At 46.4% G+C, this 20,709-nt stretch overlaps 1 protein-coding gene across 1 annotated transcript in view; it reads right to left on the reverse strand.

Moving 5' to 3' along the window:
- Window positions 1-293: 293 nt before the first annotated feature.
- LOC119953105 (metalloproteinase inhibitor 2-like) overlaps window positions 294-20,709 on the reverse strand; it is a 72,359-nt gene continuing 51,943 nt past the window's right edge. The window contains exons 4-5 of the mRNA XM_038776954.1: window positions 16,485-16,609; window positions 294-1,087 (exon numbers count right to left, since the gene is read on the reverse strand). Of these exons, the coding sequence (XP_038632882.1) occupies window positions 890-1,087; window positions 16,485-16,609 (323 nt within the window). The 3' untranslated portion in view covers window positions 294-889. The remainder of the gene's footprint in view (window positions 1,088-16,484; window positions 16,610-20,709) is intronic.

Raw genomic sequence — 20,709 nt, forward strand, 5'->3', positions numbered from 1 at the left:
TTACGGAGTGCCTTGGGATGATTTACTATGTTACTTACGCTATAAAAATGTACATTGTTGTTATGGGCTGGGAAATGGCCCTGGGACAAAAAAAAGAGAAAGCTTTAATCTGCGTTTGGCATCATATTGCTGGAGTGCTGGAAATAAATGCTCAGTGCCTAGGAGGTGGCAAAACTTCCATTTCCAGTACAAACAGCTCTTGATGAACACAAAAACTTAACAAAAAAAAAAGAGTTAAAGATGATCAAAATACACATTATAATTATGGCCTCAATGATAATCAATATCATGGCTCATAGTGGGATAATAGTTTACTGTTGTATATTATTTTGACAACCATACTGGGGAAAAAAAAAGTGTTATTACATTGCAAAAGGAATAAATATTCAAACTCTTATCGTTTAGCTTGCAACATAAATTTCTATCATGCAAAATCAAAAACTGCAATATTATGTTATCATGGCAGACTTATTAAATTAGATCAAGAATAGAGTCTGCAATTCACAAAAACAACAGTAGTTCCTAAAATGGGGGAAAAAGTGTTATTTTTGGACATGAATGCAAATGCACTACTCTAGGCCTTCAAGGGTTAAAAATAATTTGAGGAATCAATCCTTACTTTTAACACAGACTATACCAAATACTTTCAATGCTGCAGCTTTCTAAAACAAACAAAAGTACATTTCAATTTCGAGCCAGAGAAATGCACACTGTACAGTTGATGCTAAAATGCAAGCTATACGTTTATGCCATGTTACATACAGGTATCACAGTAAGCAAACAGACCTGCTTTTATTGAGCAGAAGAAATTTGGGTTACATTTTTCGGATTACAGACAACACTGTTTTACGTGAATTTTCTGTTGAATGATGAGTTTGATGGAATAAAGTTATGGATCCTCCACATCAAGGAACTCTCTCTTGGGTTGAGATACACCTCTGTACCATGCACAGGTGTCATCGCTCCTCTTAACACACGCATAGTGCTTGGCCTGACGTCCGTAAATGGATTGCTCGGTCACCCAGTCTGTCCACAGACATTCACTTCGATTGACGATGTCGCAAGGAGTGGATGTACATCTGACAATCTAACGAGGAATATAGTACACAGGTTAGTGTGGAAATTACAGAAATCACAAATCTTTACAGTGCAGGAGATCATTTGGCCCATCAGGTCTGCACTAGGTCTCAGAGCATTCTATCGAGTCCCTTTCCACAGCCTTATCCCAGTACCCTTACATATGCTTTCCTTATTTTCAGATAGCAACCCAAGTTCATTTTGATGAAACCTGCCTCCACCACTCTCTCAGGAAGCTCATTCCAGGCTACCAACTGCCCTCTGGGTGAAACTAATACAAGAACTACGATCTGCTCTCACTTATACTCTCTTTCCTACAGTCTATCCTCTAGCTTTCTCCTCAACCTCGCACCCACAAGGGTTAGCATCGATGCCTTTTAAAGCTCGACATCTAGCTCCCTCTAGTGGTTGATGTGGGCATAACATTAATCCTTACAGTTCTTTACATTTATCATAATGTCACATCCCCCTTTATTTGGAAAAAAAGGTTAGAAACTCTTGTTTGTAACATTGTTTTCTTTGAACATTACATTAGCAAGCATGAATCATTAACTTGTTTTGACATTCAGTTGCAAAAATAAATGTTAAGTCACATTGGTGATGACAGATGAATAGTTATTACAGTCATTACAAATTTAATCTGTTCAGTGGTTTCCTTGTTCTCGTTGATCTTCGGAGTGGTTTCGTCAAAGTATGCAAGTTATCTTCCAAATTGTCTTGATGCATTGGTGATAATGAAGGATTAGGAAAGTCACTATGAGTGGGATTCTCTGATCCCTGCCGGGTGGGAGAATCACCGGGGAGCGGCGTGAATCCCGCTCCACCACTCCGACTGCCGAATTCTTCAGCGCCAGTTTTCGGGCAGAGGCGGGGATCGCGCTGCGCCAGTCGAGGGCCGTCGGCAACGGCCCTCCAGCAATTCTCCGGGCCCTGATGGGCCGAGCAGCTGCCCATCTTTGGCCAGTCCCGCCCGGCGTGCAATCATGGTCCATCCCGGCGGGACCTGGCTTGTCGGCCATCTAGTGGGGTCCTCGGGGGGGGGGGGGATGATCCGGCTCCGGGGGCCCCCCCACAGTGGCCTGGTCCACGATCGGGGCCCACTGATCTGCGTGCGGGCCTGTGCCGTGGGGGCACTCTTTCCCACAGCGCCGGCCTCTGTAAGGTACCGCCATGGCCGGTGCAGAGAAGAAACCCCCTGCGCATGCGCAGGAAACAAGCTGGCAGTTCTGCGCATGCGCCAGAACATGCTGGCAGTCCTGCGCATGTGACAACTCGCACCGGTCGGCGGCGGTCCTTCGACGCCGGTTGGCGCAGCGCCAACCCCTCCAGCGCCGGTCTAGCCCCCGGAGGTGCGGAGGATTCCGCAACTTCAGGGCGGCCCGACGCAGGAGTAATTCACGTCACTCTTGGTGCTGGTACGGGCCTCCCCGCCAATTGCGGGAGAATCCCGCCCAGTTTTGGAAAATGGCATCCTGAGCAATAATGTTCCGAGTTTGAAATGGAACATTTTTTTTTATTTACACTAATACTCTATTTCCTCTAAACATTGAGCCTTGTTCAGTCTGTACTAAATACGATCTTCGTGCAATTGGTCTTAATAGCTATATGTTGCCTTCCACCATCAGGATTTTGTATTCACATGTAGTGTAGCTCTGTATGTCAACAGAGCTTGTGGTGATATGCATCACTGTAAATACACAAGGGGTTAATGTAAATACACTACGACTAAGTAAACACTAGAGGGAGCACCAGAGACGTCATGACATGCAGACATTCAGCTAATGAACACATAGAATAGGACACCACCAATGGGCAGCCAAGACACCCAGAGGTGACACTACCACAAGGGGGCATTACACAACCCATATATAAGGACAGGGCATACATGCTCTGTCTCTTTCCACAGGCGACATTTAGAGAGTAGGACAGGGGCAGATCAGAAGCATCACATCCACCACGTGGCTTAGAGAAGACTGGTTAGTTAGACTGAGTTACTAGAGCAAGATTAGCAGGAGAGTCGAACTCATAGAGAAGTGTGCTAATGGATCAATAAATCACATTGAACTTACTTCAAAGTCTAGAGTATCTTTTGGTCAAAGCTGCATCGAGTTGCAGCCTGTGTTATCCCAGAGTACATAACACAACAGTGCCAATGAGAAATTCTTGTTGTCATCCAGTGCTTTGCCGAATAGTTTTTTTTTGACTATTGCTACGCCTTTCTCTTGTTTGCCATTAGATTGGGGGTACAATGGGCTTGATGTGATGTGGTTAAAATTATAATGTTCTGCAAATTGTGTCCACTCCCAGCTGCTGATGCAAGATCATTGTCAGAGGCACCGTGTAATGAAATTCCATGGCGAGCAAAAACAGATTTTTCTGCTTGTATTATAGATCGCGTCATTGAATCATTCAGCGTGATCACCTCTGGATAGTTGGAATAGTAGTCAATTATGGCTAGATAGTCATGACCTTTAAAGTAGAATAGATCCATACCAACTTTCATCCATGGATTGGTGACGAGTTAATTTTCTTCCAAGCACCCTTTGCATTATGCAGATTGATGCATCTGACAAGTGCTGCATTCCTGCACATCATTGTCCACATCCTTGTCGATCCCAGGCCAGTACACAGATTGTCCTGCTCGTCTACAAAATTTTTCAATATCTTGGTGACCCTCGTGTATTTGTTTCTTATCGGAGGCATGAAGGAATAACTATTGTCTCCTTGGAGCAGGAATCCGTTCATTAGTGAGGTCATCATTGATACTGTGAAAAGCGGAGCAACATCCATTTGGCCATCCTTCTTTGAGGTATTTGATTACCCTTTGGGGTGCCAAGTCCTTTTTGGTGTCTTAGCTTATTGTCAGACACTGGTAGCATTTCAGCAACAAATGAAGCTTGTGCTTCCACAATGTGTGCTATATCTGAAACCATGGTATCAATGTCATTTGTAGTTCTTGATAAGGTATCAGCAACAACAAAATCTTTTCCTAGCTCTTGAAGCTTGTCATTGATTGTGCATACCCTTTCAACAAGGTTTAATATCGCACGCATCCACCTCAAGTAGTGATGATTTATCATCTTCCACTATTTCAAAGTCGATTGCCCTTTTGATGTCGCCATTCCAAACAATGAGACAACAGGAACCTCTAGTGGCTATAGTATTACCATTATAGTCAGTCAATTAACAGGTTAATTTCTGTATTTGCGGTGTAATGTATGCTGGTCTTAAATTCTTTTTGGTTATTAAATTTGCGTGTGCTCCTGTATCTATCTTAAATGGAAGTTTATATCAAGTAGTACAGTCCACTCTTTAAAATCTTTGAAAGCTGTTGTACTGATTTGTTATCACAGTCCAGTGCATTACACCACCCCAGGCCGGAATTGAACCTGGATTCCTGGTGCTGTGAGGCAGCAGTGCTAATCATTGTGTCGCCCTAAAGCAGATCTTCTAAGTTGTTGATTTGCACAAGTTAGAAATAACAAATCCAACAGGATCTTCACGGATAAATATTAACTTGAATTATCACCCTTTACGTGCTCAGAATGTCCTGAAGTGTTCCAAAGTACTTCACAGTCAATTAAATTGATAACTGATTTGTTATCAGTCCAGTGCATTAATCCCAGAAATTGCATCAACCATGAAAGTATCATAGAACATAGAACAGTACAGCACAGAACAGGCCCTGTGGCCCTCAATGTTGTGCCGAGCAATGATCACCCTACTCAAACCCACGTATCCGCCCTATACCCGTAACCCAACAACCCCCCCCCCCCCCCCCCCCCCCCTTCCTCCTTCCTCCTTAACCTTACTTTTTTTAGGACACTACGGGCAATTTAGCATGGCCAATCCACCTAACCCGCACATCTTTGGACTGTGGGAGGAAACCGGAGCACCCGGAGGAAACCCACGCACACATGGGGAGGACGTGCAGACTCCACACAGACAGTGACCCAGCCAGGAACCGAACCTGGGACCCTGGAGCTGTGAAGCATTTACGCTAACCACCATGCTACCGTGCTGCCCCACTACTTAATTGGATTCAACACTTACTCCTACATAACAAACAGTTGATCATAAATATATAATCTGCACTCATTACTACTAATCTCTACACTAATATAAGAACTATTGTCTACCCTCACTCACACTATCTTTCCTACAGTCTGTCCTCTAGCTTTCTCCTCAACCTCTCACCCACAAGGCTTAGCATCGATGCCTTTTACACATCTCGCTCCCTCGAATGGTTGATTTGGACAGAAACATTAACCCTTGCAGTTCTTTACATTTATGATAATGTCACAGCACAGAGGTTAGAACTGTTGGTTCACAGTTTTGGCATCCCAGGTTTAATTCCCGGCTTGGATCACTGCCTGTGTGGAGTCTGCATGTTCTCCCACTGTCTGCGTGGGTTTCCTCTGGGTGCTCTGGTTTCCTCCTACAGTCCAAAGATGTGCAGGTTAGGTGGATTGACCATTCTAAATTGCTCTTAGTATCCAAAAAGGATAGGTGGGGTTACGGGGATAGGGTGGAGGTGTGGGCTTAAGTAGGGTGCTCTTTCCAAGGGCTGGTGCTGTCTCAATAGGCCAAATGGCCTCCTTCTGCACTGTACACTCTATGATGTTGCCAGCCAATGGCAGATGAGGAGTTTTTTTCTCTGAGGGTAGTGAATCTGTGGAATTCGTTACCATAGAGAGCTGTAGAGGCCGAGTCATTATGTTCAAGGCTCAGATAAGGGTTAAGGGGATAAGGCTTTGACAGTTGATTTGAGGATAATCAGATCAGTAATGATCTCATTGAATGGCAGAGCAGACTCGATGGGCCGAATGGCTTACTTCTGCTCTGACATTTTATGGCCAATACCGAATTTAAGAAACGAGATGGCTTCTCGAGCGTGCTCTGCCATTCATAAGATCAGAGCTCATCTTCTATCGCAACTCCACTTTCCCCTACTCCCACAGTCTTTAAATTTCTCCTGCACTGTTCACTCATTCTCTTGTCCCTTCCGATAATTGGAAATGTCAAGTCGGTTTCTCTCACCATACATAACCTGATGAATATTTGCAACATTTTCTGCTTTCAAGTGTTGTTGCCCTTTACTTTGACATAACCATGGTGGAGGGTGAGGACCTCCTGTCGCAGAGGTCCCATATTCAGCAAGAGCCCTTAAGAGTAGGCCTATAGATCCATGCATTAGCTTACCCAAGTTGAAATTTATTGAGATTTTGGTCATGTTACTGCATATGGACATAATAACTTGTGTTGGTACTGGTGGTGAGGCTGTTGGATTGCTGATCCCTACAGCGCAGAAGGAGGCCATTCAGTCCATCCTGAACTGATGCTCTGAAAGGGCACCTTACCAAGCCCACTCCCCCACCTTATCCCCGTAATTCCATCTAATGTACGCATCCTTGGACAGTAAAGGGCTATTTAGCATGGCCAATTCACCTAACCTGCATATCTTTGGGCTGTGGGAAAAAACGGAGCCCGGAGGAAACCCATGCAGACATGGGCAGAATGTGCAAAATCCAAGCAACACCACCCCAGGCCGGAATTGAACCTGGATTCCTGGCGCTGTGAGGCAGCAGTGCTAATCATTGTGTCGCCCTAAAGCAGATCTTCTAAGTTGTTGATTTGCACAAGTTAGAAATAACAAATCCAACAGGATCTTCACGGATAAATATTAACTTGAATTATCACCCTTTACGTGCTCAGAATGTCCTGAAGTGTTCCAAAGTACTTCACAGTCAATTAAATTGATAACTGATTTGTTATCAGTCCAGTGCATTAATCCCAGTAATTGCATCAACCATGAAAGTATCATAGAACAGTACAGCACAGAACAGGCCCTGTGGCCCTCAATGTTGTGCCGAGCAATGATCACCCTACTCAAACCCACGTATCCGCCCTATACCCGTAACCCAACAACCCCCCCCCCCCCCCCCCCTTCCTCCTTCCTCCTTCCTCCTTAACCTTACTTTTTTTAGGACACTACGGGCAATTTAGCATGGCCAATCCACCTAACCCGCACATCTTTGGACTGTGGGAGGAAACCGGAGCACCCGGAGGAAACCCACGCACACATGGGGAGGACGTGCAGACTCCACACAGACAGTGACCCAGCCAGGAACCGAACCTGGGACCCTGGAGCTGTGAAGCATTTACGCTAACCACCATGCTACCGTGCTGCCCCACTACTTAATTGGATTCAACACTTACTCCTACATAACAAACAGTTGATCATAAACATATAATCTGCACTCATTACTACTAATCTCTACACTAATATAAGAACTATTGTCTACCCTCACTCACACTATCTTTCCTACAGTCTGTCCTCTAGCTTTCTCCTCAACCTCTCACCCACAAGGCTTAGCATCGATGCCTTTTACACATCTCGCTCCCTCGAATGGTTGATTTGGACAGAAACATTAACCCTTGCAGTTCTTTACATTTATGATAATGTCACAGCACAGCGGTTAGAACTGTTGGTTCACAGTTTTGGCATCCCAGGTTTGATTCCCGGCTTGGATCACTGTCTGTGTGGAGTCTGCATGTTCTCCCACTGTCTGCGTGGGTTTCCTCTGGGTGCTCTGGTTTCCTCCTACAGTCCAAAGATGTGCAGGTTAGGTGGATTGACCATTCTAAATTGCTCTTAGTATCCAAAAAGGATAGGTGGGGTTACGGGGATAGGGTGGAGGTGTGGGCTTAAGTAGGGTGCTCTTTCCAAGGGCTGGTGCTGTCTCAATAGGCCAAATGGCCTCCTTCTGCACTGTACACTCTATGATGTTGCCAGCCAATGGCAGATGAGGAGTTTTTTTCTCTGAGGGTAGTGAATCTGTGGAATTTGTTACCATAGAGAGCTGTAGAGGCCGAGTCATTATGTTCAAGGCTCAGATAAGGGTTAAGGGGATAAGGCTTTGACAGTTGATTTGAGGATAATCAGATCAGTAATGATCTCATTGAATGGCAGAGCAGACTCGATGGGCCGAATGGCTTACTTCTGCTCTGACATTTTATGGCCAATACCGAATTTAAGAAACGAGATGGCTTCTCGAGCGTGCTCTGCCATTCATAAGATCAGAGCTCATCTTCTATCGCAACTCCACTTTCCCCAACTCCCACAGTCTTTAAATTTCTCCTGCACTGTTCACTCATTCTCTTGTCCCTTCCGATAATTGGAAATGTCAAGTCGGTTTCTCTCACCATACATAACCTGATGAATATTTGCAACATTTTCTGCTTTCAAGTGTTGTTGCCCTTTTACTTTGACATAACCATGGTGGAGGGTGAGGACCTCCTGTCGCAGAGGTCCCATATTCAGCAAGAGCCCTTAAGAGTAGGCCTATAGATCCATGCATTAGCTTACCCAAGTTGAAATTTATTGAGATTTTGGTCATGTTACTGCATATGGACATAATAACTTGTGTTGGTACTGGTGGTGAGGCTGTTGGATTGCTGATCCCTACAGCGCAGAAGGAGGCCATTCAGTCCATCCTGAACTGATGCTCTGAAAGGGCACCTTACCAAGCCCACTCCCTCACCTTATCCCCGTAATTCCATCTAATGTACGCATCCTTGGACAGTAAAGGGCTATTTAGCATGGCCAATTCACCTAACCTGCATATCTTTGGGCTGTGGGAAAAAACGGAGCCCGGAGGAAACCCATGCAGACATGGGCAGAACGTGCAAAATCCAAGCAACACCACCCCAGGCCGGAATTGAACCTGGATTCCTGGCGCTGTGAGGCAGCAGTGCTAATCATTGTGTCGCCCTAAAGCAGATCTTCTAAGTTGTTGATTTGCACAAGTTAGAAATAACAAATCCAACAGGATCTTCACAGATAAATATTAACTTGAATTATCACCCTTTACGTGCTCAGAATGTCCTGAAGTGTTCCAAAGTACTTCACAGTCAATTAAAAATTTCAGGTGTTAGTATATTGTCTGGACAAAGACAGCAGAGTAATGTTTTAAATGGCCACGCTATCTATTTTGTTGGTGTCGGTGTTGAATGCTGGCTAGGATACGACAAAACATGCCTGCTGTTTGAATAGATTCCGTGGCCTTGGCCTCGGCTCCTCCCTCTGCGACTGGATCCTGAACTTCCTAACCCACAGACCACAATCAGTAACGATAGGCAACAAAACCTCCTCCACGATCATCCTCAACACCGGTGCCCACAAGGCTGTGTCCTCAGCCCCCTACTATACTCCTTATACATCTATGACTGTGTGGTCAAATTCCCTTCCAACTCGATTTTCAAATTTGCTGATGACAGCACCGTACTGGGTTGGATTTCAAACAATGACGAGACAGAATACAGGAATGAGATAGAGAATCTGGTGAACTGGTGCGACGACAATAATCTCTCCCTCAATGTCAACAAAACGAAGGAGATTATCATCGACTTCAGGAAGCGTAGTGGAGAACATGCCCCCATCTAAATCAATGGGAACGAAGTAGAAAGGATTGAGAGCTTCAAGCTTTCAGGTGTACAGATCACCAACTTGGTCCCCCCATGACGACACTATAGGTAAGAAAGCCCACCAACGACTCTACTTTCTCAGAAGCCTGAGGAAATTTGGCATGTCAGCTACGACCCTCACCAACCTCTACAGATGCACCATAGAAAGCATTCTTTCTGGTTGTGTCACAGCTTGGTATGGAGCCAGCTCTACCCAAGACCGCAGGAAACTACAAAAGGTCGTGAATGTAGCCCAGTCCATCACGCAAACCAGCCTCCCATCTATTGACTCTATCTATAATTCCCGCTGCCTCAGAAAGGCAGCCAGCATAATTAAGAACCCCACGCACCCCGGACATACTCATTCCACCTCCTTCCGTCACGTAAAAGATCCCAAAGTTTGAGGTCATGTACCAACCAACTCAAGAACAGCTTCTTCCCTACTGCCATCAGACTTTTGAATGGACCTACCGCATATTAAGTTGATCTTTTCTCTACACCTTGCTATAACTGTAACATTATATTCTGCAGTCTCTCCTTCCTTCCTTATGTACGGTATGCATTGTTTGTACAGCGTGCAAGAAACAATACTTTTCACTACATACTAATACATGTGACTTTATAAATCAAATCAAAATAGATTGGGCCTCGATTTAATAACTCACCAGGATCTCTGCCCAAAATACTGCACCCTCTGCCCAAAATACTGTACCCTGTGCCAGCCCAGATGAGACATGTGGTGGGAGGTCAGGAGCATGCGGCTGAAGTGCAGACAGAACTGCGACAAAGTTTTTTAGCATGTCAACCTCATTTCCCCTAGCTCAATGGGAGAGAGAGAGAACATTCTGCTGGTGGGGTCCAGCCTGCCTCCCTTTCTGCTTGTTTGATGGACTGCTGCTGCTGCCATTTGGAGGAAGGAGGCGAGAAGGGTTGTGGCTGGTTCATCTGCATGACGTGTTGCAGGAGAGGGAGGAAGTCAGGTGCCCTGCTGCGGTGCTGAGGGAGGGTGGGTGGCAGCCTGAATCAACTGCAACATGCTGGAGGTTTGGAGGACTGGTTTGGAGGTTTGGAGGACTGGTTTACCATCTCATGCTGCTTTTGTTTGGACTGCTGACTGTTTACAGTTTCAATGTTTCGAAGCCATGTGTTGTTCCTACTGCCCTACCTCTGCGGACTGGACCGTGAGCCGGCTGGAGGTGACTGGATGTTGGGATTACAGGAAGAGGACGAAGGTGGCTCACCTCAACTGGACACCTCGGAGGCCATAATGACGCGTCCTTGAAGGCTGTTGTCACTTCCGTGTAATAATGACTGTTTCTCGTTCAGGTTTGGAGACCATGTTAATGGCTGGTGTCTGTTCTGTTGTTTAATGTTTAGCGTTTTTGTTTTCTTTTGGTGCATGCTACTGATGCTGGTGGGTGTGGGGGGACTCCCTTTCCTTCTTCCGTTCTACCCCGTGTCAGTAAGACGTTTCCAGTGAGTTGTGCTGCTCGTTGTCACCCACACGTACTCTGACAGGCATGCAAGGGCAGTCATTCACACGTATACTCTTTATGCATGCACTCTTATGCCGATATGCATGCACTACTTTCATTGCATACTTTCCCGTACACATACTGAGCGCCATTCCACCGATGTGGGTCTCGGGGGGAGGGAGGAGGGCAGGCACAGCCTCGGCAGCTGGTGGGGCAGGCACAGCCTCGGCGACGGTGGGGCAGGCACAGCCTCGGCGACGGTGGGGCAGGCACAGCCTCGGCGACGGTGGGGCAGGCACAGCCTCGGCAGCTGGTGGGGCAGGCACAGCCTCGGCGACGGTGGGGCAGGCACAGCCTCGGCGACGGTGGGGTAGGCACAGCCTCGGCGACGGTGGGGCAGGCACAGCCTCGGCGACGGTGGGGTAGGCACAGCCTCGGCGACGGTGGGGTAGGCACAGCCTCGGCGACGGTGGGGTAGGCACAGCCTCGGCGACGGTGGGGCAGGCACAGCCTCGGCGACGGTGGGGCAGGCACAGCCTCGGCGACGGTGGGGTAGGCACAGCCTCGGCGACGGTGGGGCAGGCACAGCCTCGGCGACGGTGGGGCAGGCACAGCCTCGGCGACGGTGGGGTAGGCACAGCCTCGGCGACGGTGGGGTAGGCACAGCCTCGGCGACGGTGGGGTAGGCACAGCCTCGGCGACGGTGGGGCAGGCACAGCCTCGGCGACGGTGGGGCAGGCACAGCCTCGGCGACGGTGGGGCAGGCACAGCCTCGGCGACGGTGGGGCAGGCACAGCCTTGGCAGCTGGTGGCGTTGTTCCTTGTCTTTTGAAATGCTCTGTATTTGTTTGGTTTCTAATGTGCGGGATTTTTCTGGGCTAAATTATGCCTCTCTTTCTCTCTCTCCTCCGCCGTGCTCAGTGTTGGAGTGGCCTATTCTGGTGGGTTGGACTGGCGTGCCTTTCCGCTGCTGTAGGTCGGTAGGGGGGTGGGGGGGGGGGGGGGGGGGGGGGGGGGAGTATAAGTGTGTTCTGGGGTGCCATGTGTTTGGTGTCCTTGTATTGTTTTCTGTATTGTGCCAATGTTAATAAACTGAAATACACTCATGGGCTGTGGATTAAATGAGCCTTCCAATCACCCAGACACTTCCGCTTCACTCTCTCCACGGAAGCTGACAGACCTGCTGAGCATTTTCAGCATCTTATCTTTATTTCAGAGTTTGGCATTATACATACACTGCACAAAAATCAGTGCTTATCCAAAGCCAACAGTGATAGAGCAGGCAACATTTTCCAAGTAGTGAATAATACAAAAAATACAACAAACTGGGTTTCAAGGATCAGTAAGTTAGCACATTTTAAGAACCATTTCTGTTGCTTTTGGTATTCTATCCTTACTAAAGGACCTAAACCAAGGGTTGCTTGGATGGCAGTTGGCACTTATACCAAGTATGTATCATGATTTACTCTTCTTTGTCCAACTCCCCCAAAAGGTGGTGAGCCTTCCGAGTGATTTGCTATCAATTACGCAGACGAGAGTAGGATGTAATCGAGGCTTTATTACACTGAGATGTGTGGCCTCCTACAGCAGCTGACGAAATGGCTGCTATATGGGGAGCACACATATTTATACTCCGCCTACTGGGCGGAGCCAGCAGGCAGGGATCTACCCCCGTACCTGTAGTACAGGGGCCTTACTGTAAGGCACCTATATCAACATCCTATATATACACATCAGTGGTGACTACCACACCTAGGTTATGCCAATTAGCAGGACTTGGCTATCACATTATAACTGTCCAGTCTACATGTAAATTTTTCAGGGGTTACTGAAAAATAAGCAATAGTGGGAGCCCTGGATATTTCAACTTCCCTAAACCAGGGATACAAGGGCTAATTGTAACTTGATCTCTGCACTGGGTCCAGTGACAATTAATTGGATTGCAGGCCATGGATTGAAGTACAACACACCTGAGGCGGGATTCTCTGATCCACAGGCTAAGTGTTGACGCCGTCGGAAACGCCGTTGCGTTTCTCGACAGCATCAACACGGCCTGAGGATCAGTAATTCTGGCCCCTACAGCGTCAACTGGGCGCTGCGGGACCCGCACCTGCGCAGTGGCACCGGCGCCAATGCGCACACGTGCAGTGGCTCCCTTCTCCACACCGGCCCCGATGCAACATGGCGCAGGGCTACAGGGGCCGGCTAGGAAGAAAGAAGGCCCCTAGCCCGAGAGGCCGGCCTGCCGATCGGTGGGCCCCGATCGCGGGCCAGGCCACAACGGAGGCCCCCCACCTCGGGGTCAATCCCCCCCCTCCCCTCAGGCCGCCCCCGGACCCTTCCACGCCGAGGTCCCGCCGACTGAGAGCAGCTTAGAACGGCGCCGGCGGGACTCTGTTTTTTTGCTGCAGCTGTTCGGCCCATCCCGGGCCGACAATCAGTGAGAGGGGGCCACGTAGAACCAGCGCTGACTACGCTGGTGCCAATGGCGCCGATTCTCCGCTCTAGAACATAGAACATTGCACAGTACAGCACAGTACAGGCCCTTCAGCCTACGGTGTTGTGCCGACCATTTATCCTAATCGAAGATCAACCTTACCTACACCACTTCAATTTACTGCTGTCCATGTGCCTGTCTAAGAGTCGCTTAAATGTCCCGAATGACTCTGACTCCATCACCTCTGCTGGCAGTGCATTCCACACACCCACCATGGGGAACTCTCTGTGTAAAGAACCTACTTCTGTCATCTCCCCTATACCTTCCTCCAATCACCTTAAAATGATGTCCCCTTGTGACAGCCATTTCCACACTGGGGAAAAGTCTCTGGCAATCCACTCTATTCATGCCTCTCATCACCTTGTACACCTCTAACAAGTCACCTCTCTGCCTTCGCTCCAGTGAGAAAAGCCCTAGCTCCCTCAACCTTTCTTCGTAAGACATGCCCTCCAGTCCAGGCAGCATCCTGGTAAATCTCCTCTGTACCCTCTCCAAAGCATCCACATCCTTCCTACAATGAGGCGCCCAGAACTGGACACAATATTCCAAGTGTGGTCTAACTAGAGCTTTATAAAGCTATAGCAAAACCTCGCGGCTCTTAAACTCAATCCCCTTGTTAATGAAAGCCAACACACCCTACGCCTTCTTAACAAGCCTATCAACCTGGGTGGCAACTTTGAGGGATCAATGTACGTGGACCCCAAGCTCCCTCTGTTCCTCCACACTTCCAAGAATCCTGCCTTTAACCCTGTATTCAGCATTCAAATTCAACCTTACAAAATGAATGACTTCACATTTATCAAGGTTGAACACCATCTGCCACTTCTCAGCCCAGCTCTGCATCCTGTCAATGTCCTGTTGTAACCTGCAACAACCCTCAACACTAAGTACAACTTCACCAACCTTCGTGTCATCGGCAAACTTACTAACCCACCCTTCCACTTCCTCATCCAAGTAATTTATAAAAACCACAAAGAAAAGAGGTCCCAGAACAGATCCTTGCGGGACACCACTGGTCACAGACCTCCATGCGGAATTCTTTCCATCCACTACCACTCGCTGTCTTCTTTCAACCAGCCAATTCTGTATCCAGACAGCCAGTTTTCCCTGTATCCCATGCTCCCTAACTTTCTGAATGAGCTTACCATGGGGAACGTTATCAAATGCCTTACTGAAATCCATATACACCACATCCACTGCCCGACCTTCATCAATGTGTCTCGTCATATCCTCAAAGAATTCAATGAGGCTTGTGAGGCAAAACCTGCCCCTCACAAAGCCATGCTGCCTATCTTTAATCAAACTATGTTTTTCTAAATAATCATAAATCCTATCTCTCAGAATCCTTTCCAATATTTTGCTCACCACAGACGTAAGACTGATGGGTCTGTAATTCCCAGGGATTTCCCTATTCCCTTTCTTGAACAGGAGAACAACATTCGCCTCCCTCCAATCATCCAGTACTACTCCAGTGGAGAGTGAGGACGCAAAGATCATCACCAACGGCGCAGCAATCTCCTCCCTCGCTTCCCGTAGTAACCTTGGGTATATCCTGTCAGGCCCAGGGGACTTATCTATCCTGATGCTTTTCAAAATTTCCAGCACATCCTCCTTCTTAATATCAACCTGTTTGAGTCTATCAACCTGGTTCACACTGTTCTCATGGACAACAAGGTCCCTCTCTCTAGTGAATACTGAAGCAAAGTATTCATTTAGGGCCTCCCCCATCTCTTCAGACTCTAGGCACAAGCTCCCTCCACTATCCGTAATCAGCCCGACTCTCACTCTGATCATCCTCTTATTTCTCACATATGTGTAGATCGCCTTGGGGTTTTCCGTAATCCTTCCCGCCAGGGCTTTTTCATGCCCCCTTCTAGCTCTCCTCAGTCCATTTTTGAGTTCCTTCCTGGCTACCTTGTAACCCTTTAGAGCCATGCAAAATCTTTGCTTCCTCAAACTTACGTAAGCTTCCTTCTTCCTCTTGACTAGAAGCTCCACTTCTCTTGTCATCTAAGGCTCCTTCACCTTACCATTCCTTCCTCGTCTCAGTGGGACAAAACTATTCAGCACTCGCAGCAAGTGCCCCTTAAACAATCCCCACATTACTGTTGCGCACTTCCCCAAGAACAATTGTTCCCACTTTATACTCCTCAGCTCCTGTCTAATAGCAGAATAATTTCCCCTCCCCCAGTTAAATACCTTCCAATACTGTGTGTTCCTATCCCTCTCCATGATTATGGTAAAGGTCAAGGAGTTGTGGTCATTCAAGGAGTTGTGGTCACGCTCCACGGAGAATCGCGTCCCGACGACGTGGCGTGATTCGCGCCGGTCATGGGGATTCTCCAGCCTGGCCCCGGGCTGAGAGAATCCCGCCCCAGATTTATAAAGCTATTTTTGAAGCCAAAAAAAAAAAAATCCAAAAAAAAGGAAGAGAATACTTGTGAAGTAAATATGTCTCATAGCTGGCAAGGCTTTTGGTTCAACAAAATTAGGAAGAATCTATTTTTGATCCATGGTCTTTGTTCAATTAGTTGATCTCAGCATTGGAACTAATGACAGTACAGAGCTACAATCCACATTGCATTGTTCAGGTTTCCCATGGAGTAACCAGGCAGCTACAGAACCCTGCTCATATTTTCTTTCAAACTGACCGTTCTAATAGTCTTCACTTGTAGAAATAGCATATCATTTAAATCATGTAATGGCTTAGATTTTAGGTTTTTGATTTTTTTTTAAAACTTGCACTCGGATGACTCACTGTCCCAGTGTACAATTCCGTCTATCTGAACATACAAAGAATGATAGCCACTTACACATTTTCCACTTTACAGACGGGCAACTAAAACCAATGAGGCAATTAAGGCCTCTAACTGAAGCTACACCAACTTTTAAATTTGTTCCTTCATGATTCAATTGTCACCCAAATAATACTAATTTTCTATATGATTGTACCATTTGTTTTCTCTTACCTTGCAATCACACCCCATTTGGTATCTCTGGTTCAAGCTTTTCCTCTGTGTTGGAGTTAGCAGGTCCCATTGCATAATAAAATTACAGAGTGTGATTATCATTGTGCCATCGCTGTCCAGTTTTCCTGTGGAATAACAAAAATAAATCTCTCTTCCTCATTGTTTACAATTTGTATTAACTATAAAATGACCAAGAAATGATGGTTGAAAGGAGTTGAACTTGTCGAGTTACAAGAAACAGCTTGTTCTGGGCACATTTAAACAGGAGGTCTTCAGTTGCTGACTGCTTTTTCAAATATTAGACAGTGACCTCCTTCATTACAATTTTTAGTTTGCTCAACAAAGTCAGGGGTCTCAAAGCTACGGGCCGGGATTCTCCGAAATCCCGGCCAAGTGTTGACGCCAGCGTAAACACCGGAGTGGTGTATGCCGGCTTCAACCGGCATCCTGGCCTAGCAATTCACTGCTGTTAGGGGCCTAGCACGGCGCGGGTGTGCTGCGCGCTGCTCCGGCGCCAAAAGGCAGCCATGCACGGCTGGCGCTGGTCCGCACATGCGCGCGACAGCCGTTTCCACGCCGGCGCATGTGTGCGGCGACCATCAATGCGGCGGTGCACGCGCGTGGTTGCTGTCTCCGCGCCGACATGGAGCAACATTTCGGGGAACTTACAGCGGGCCACATGGAAGGAGGTAGGCCCCCTACAGATCACAGGCGCCCGCCGATCGGATGCCCCTGATCGCGGGCCTGGGCCCTGTGGAGGTCCCCCCTTCCGGAGTCAGATCCTGCCGCCCCCCCCCCCCCCACCAGGACATCCACAGCCATGGACCCCTGACCGGCACCGTGGCGACTGCGCGGGCGTGATTAGTGATGGAGCGGCGTGGCGGGAAACTCCCGCGCCCCCGGCGATTCTCCCACCCGGCACGGGCTCGGAGAATCCCGCCCATATGTTCACAACTTCCCTGAATACGAATGTTAATTTATAGATCTGCCCTCGACCTTAACTGAATGGAGAGAGGCCCAAATAATTTTACTTTTCCCATCTGCAAGAAAGGAGAAACTTTTATCTGGTTAGTCTGGGATGAATTCAAATTCAGGTTTCAGATTTCAGGTTTCAGAATCCACTTGGCAATCTGCGAATTAATAGGTTTAAAAAAAATCATGCTGAATAATTAAGATTTAGCATTATGGAGTCAATCTCTAACTCCCAGTGGGTCCTATCCTTCACTTCCTGATGTCCATTGGAAACCTGATGAATGTAGACGTCAGTCACATGCTTAATACAAGTATTGACTGCAGACTAAGTGATGCTGATGATGATGCTGTGTGGGAGAAGCCAGAAGCAAAGAAAGTCAAGGCTGTCGTGACCTTGAGTATATCAGGCAATTTTATGTCAAGCTACCACTTAGCAACTTAACAACAGTTGGTTGTTCGCCTTCTTGAAGGATATAACATTACTGCCTGCGTGGGTCATAGAGGCCTCCTGCAGCAGTATTCTTTAGGGAACTGCAAATATATGATAAACATTAGGGGTGGGGTAATGATTCTTTTGAGCAGATTTCTAGACATTTGCTTTCTCTATAGCTGCAGTTCAGTTCATTTTTTCTCATATTCCTTGACCGACTCTCTTCAAGAAACAGTTTTAATGCCAGAAGTACTCTGATATTTCAGAACCTTATTTACAGCTTTGGTCCAAATATGGACACAAGAACTGGATTACAGAGAGGAGGGGAGAGAGATCGTCCTTGACCAAGCATTCAACCGGGTGTGGCACCAAGGAAATGTGAATCTGAGAAAAACACTCCATTGGCTGGAGACACAATTGGAAAGAAGAAGACGGTTGAAGGATGAATCTGAGTCACAGGATACTGCCCCGAGGAACTCCTCCGACCCAGTGAAATCTTGTTTTCACCTAATTATTTTTTTTCTCCAAGGAAGGGGACACTGTTAAGTAATGGGTTAAGAGACATTCCAATTAATTGTCTCATTTATGTTAAGTATCCAATAACTGACACTGATATGTAAAGAGGCTTCAGGTGGCCTTTGTGTCAGGCAATTTTATGTCAAGCTACCACTTAGCAACTTAACAACAGTTGGTTGTTCGCCTTCTTGAAGGATATGACATCACTGCCTGATGTGAAGAAAGAGTTTTGCGCAGAGTCTGTTAAAGTGAAATAAAGGTGTTTCTGAAACAGAGCAGAACCGTTGACTCTGAAAAGGAGCAGAACCCTTGACTCTTTATACAACAGCAGCTAAACATCTAATAGATGGTAGCAGAGAATGGTTGCTGTGCAAATGTGAAGGGTTGAAAGATACAACTTTTCCAGACCAAACCAAGGAGTGAGTGAGAAAAAAAAAGATATATGGCTGAACCTAAGATAAAGATGGCCGGATATGACTAACACCCCTTATTTTCTGAAAGTGGATCGTACGACCAATGGAGAAGTGCAGTAGTTATGTGGACTAAGGTAACTGCCTTGGGAAAGAGAAAACAAGGTATGGCATTGGCTCTTTCTCTACCTTATGACAGTAAAATCCAAAGCAAAATGTTTTCTGAGCTGGAATTGGAAGAGTTAGACTCAGAAGAAGGTCTGGAGATTCTATTATGTTATATGGATAAGATTTATAAAAAGGATGACTTGTTAAGTGTGTATGAAGCATGGTCGGATTTTGATAGGATCTGGAAAGAGGTTTTCTCCATGGAAGACTATATAATGGAATTTGGCAGACTCTGCAGAAACACAACCTGGAATTTCCACAGTCTGTGTTGGCCTTTAAATTACTTGACTGTGCTAGAGTGAGCAACATGGATAGACTCCTGGTTTTGACAGGAGTTCAGTTTGCGGATAAGGATACCTTATTCGATCAGATTGGGACCCAGAAATTATGAAGACAGAAACCCAGTTAGAACCTACAATAGGAAGATGAATCCCAGAAATGCCTGGGGTATGATAAATCGATGTGACTCTCAATACCATTATGCTTTCAACTGTCCAACACGTTATAATAGAGTATTTGAAGCGGCACATGATACTGAAGAGTCAGAAGAGGAAAAAGATAGTGACCAGAAAGAAGGCACTAACAAGCAATTTTACGCCGGTAATGACGGTGTTGGTTGCAGAATCCTTCAACTGTGCTGTATTGGACAGTGGCTGCACATCTACTGTGTGTGGAATTGACTGGTTAAAATGTTACCTGGACTCCTTGATGCTGAAAATTGTAACAAGGTTAAGGAGTTTGAAAGTTCCATAAGTTTCAGGTTTGGGGATGATAATAGTCCGAAGTTGCTGAAAAGAGTGGTGATCCCTTGCAATATTGCCAGAGTGAATCATTTCATTCGCACGGATATTGTATCAAGTGAGATACCTTTGCTTCTGAGCAGACCGCTGATGAAGAAAGCACACATGAAACTGGATATGGAACAGGATAAGGCAACAGTTTTTGGAAAGACGGTGGACTTACAATTTACACAGTCGGGACACTATTGTATTCCATTATTGACAAATAATATTTCAAGAACAGTTGTTAAAGATGTGCTAATGGCAGTTGAGAATGGGACTTTAGCTGATAAAAAGCTTGTTGTATTAAAACTGCATAGGCAATTTGCATCCGTCTCCTCGGAGAATGAAAACTTTATTAAAGGATGCAGGGGTAAGGGATGAAGACAATACTAAACTGATGGAACAGGTTAGTGATCACTGTGAAGTTTGTGGGAAGTACAGAAGGACACCAGCACGACCGATAGTAACCCTACCTTTGGCCAGGGATTTTAAAGACATTGTGGCCATGGACCTTAAGATCTGGGATAAAAGAATAATATATTTATTTTGCATTTTGTAGATTTAGCAACCAGATTTAGTCAATCAACGATTGTATGAATTAAAGAAAAGAGCGTAATTCTGGATCAAAACGTGGAAAGATGGATAGGGACAGGAATGGGCCCACCGGCAAAATTCCATACTGACAATGGGGGAGAATTTGCTAATTTATGAGTTTAGGGATATGTGTGAAAACGTGAATATCACAGTTATGAATATGGCTGCGGAAGGCCCATTTAGTAATAGAGTGTGTGAAAGAAACCATGCGGTAATAGATTACATGCTCTGGAAAATGTTGGCAGATAGGCAAAACTGCAAGCTAAATTCAGCTTTAGCATGGGCGGTACATGCAAAGAATTCATTAGAAATGTTTGGGGGCTACAGTCCCTATCAATTAGTGTTTGGTAGAA

Source organism: Scyliorhinus canicula, chromosome 18, assembly GCF_902713615.1.
Source record: "Scyliorhinus canicula chromosome 18, sScyCan1.1, whole genome shotgun sequence".
NCBI lineage: Eukaryota > Metazoa > Chordata > Chondrichthyes > Carcharhiniformes > Scyliorhinidae > Scyliorhinus > Scyliorhinus canicula.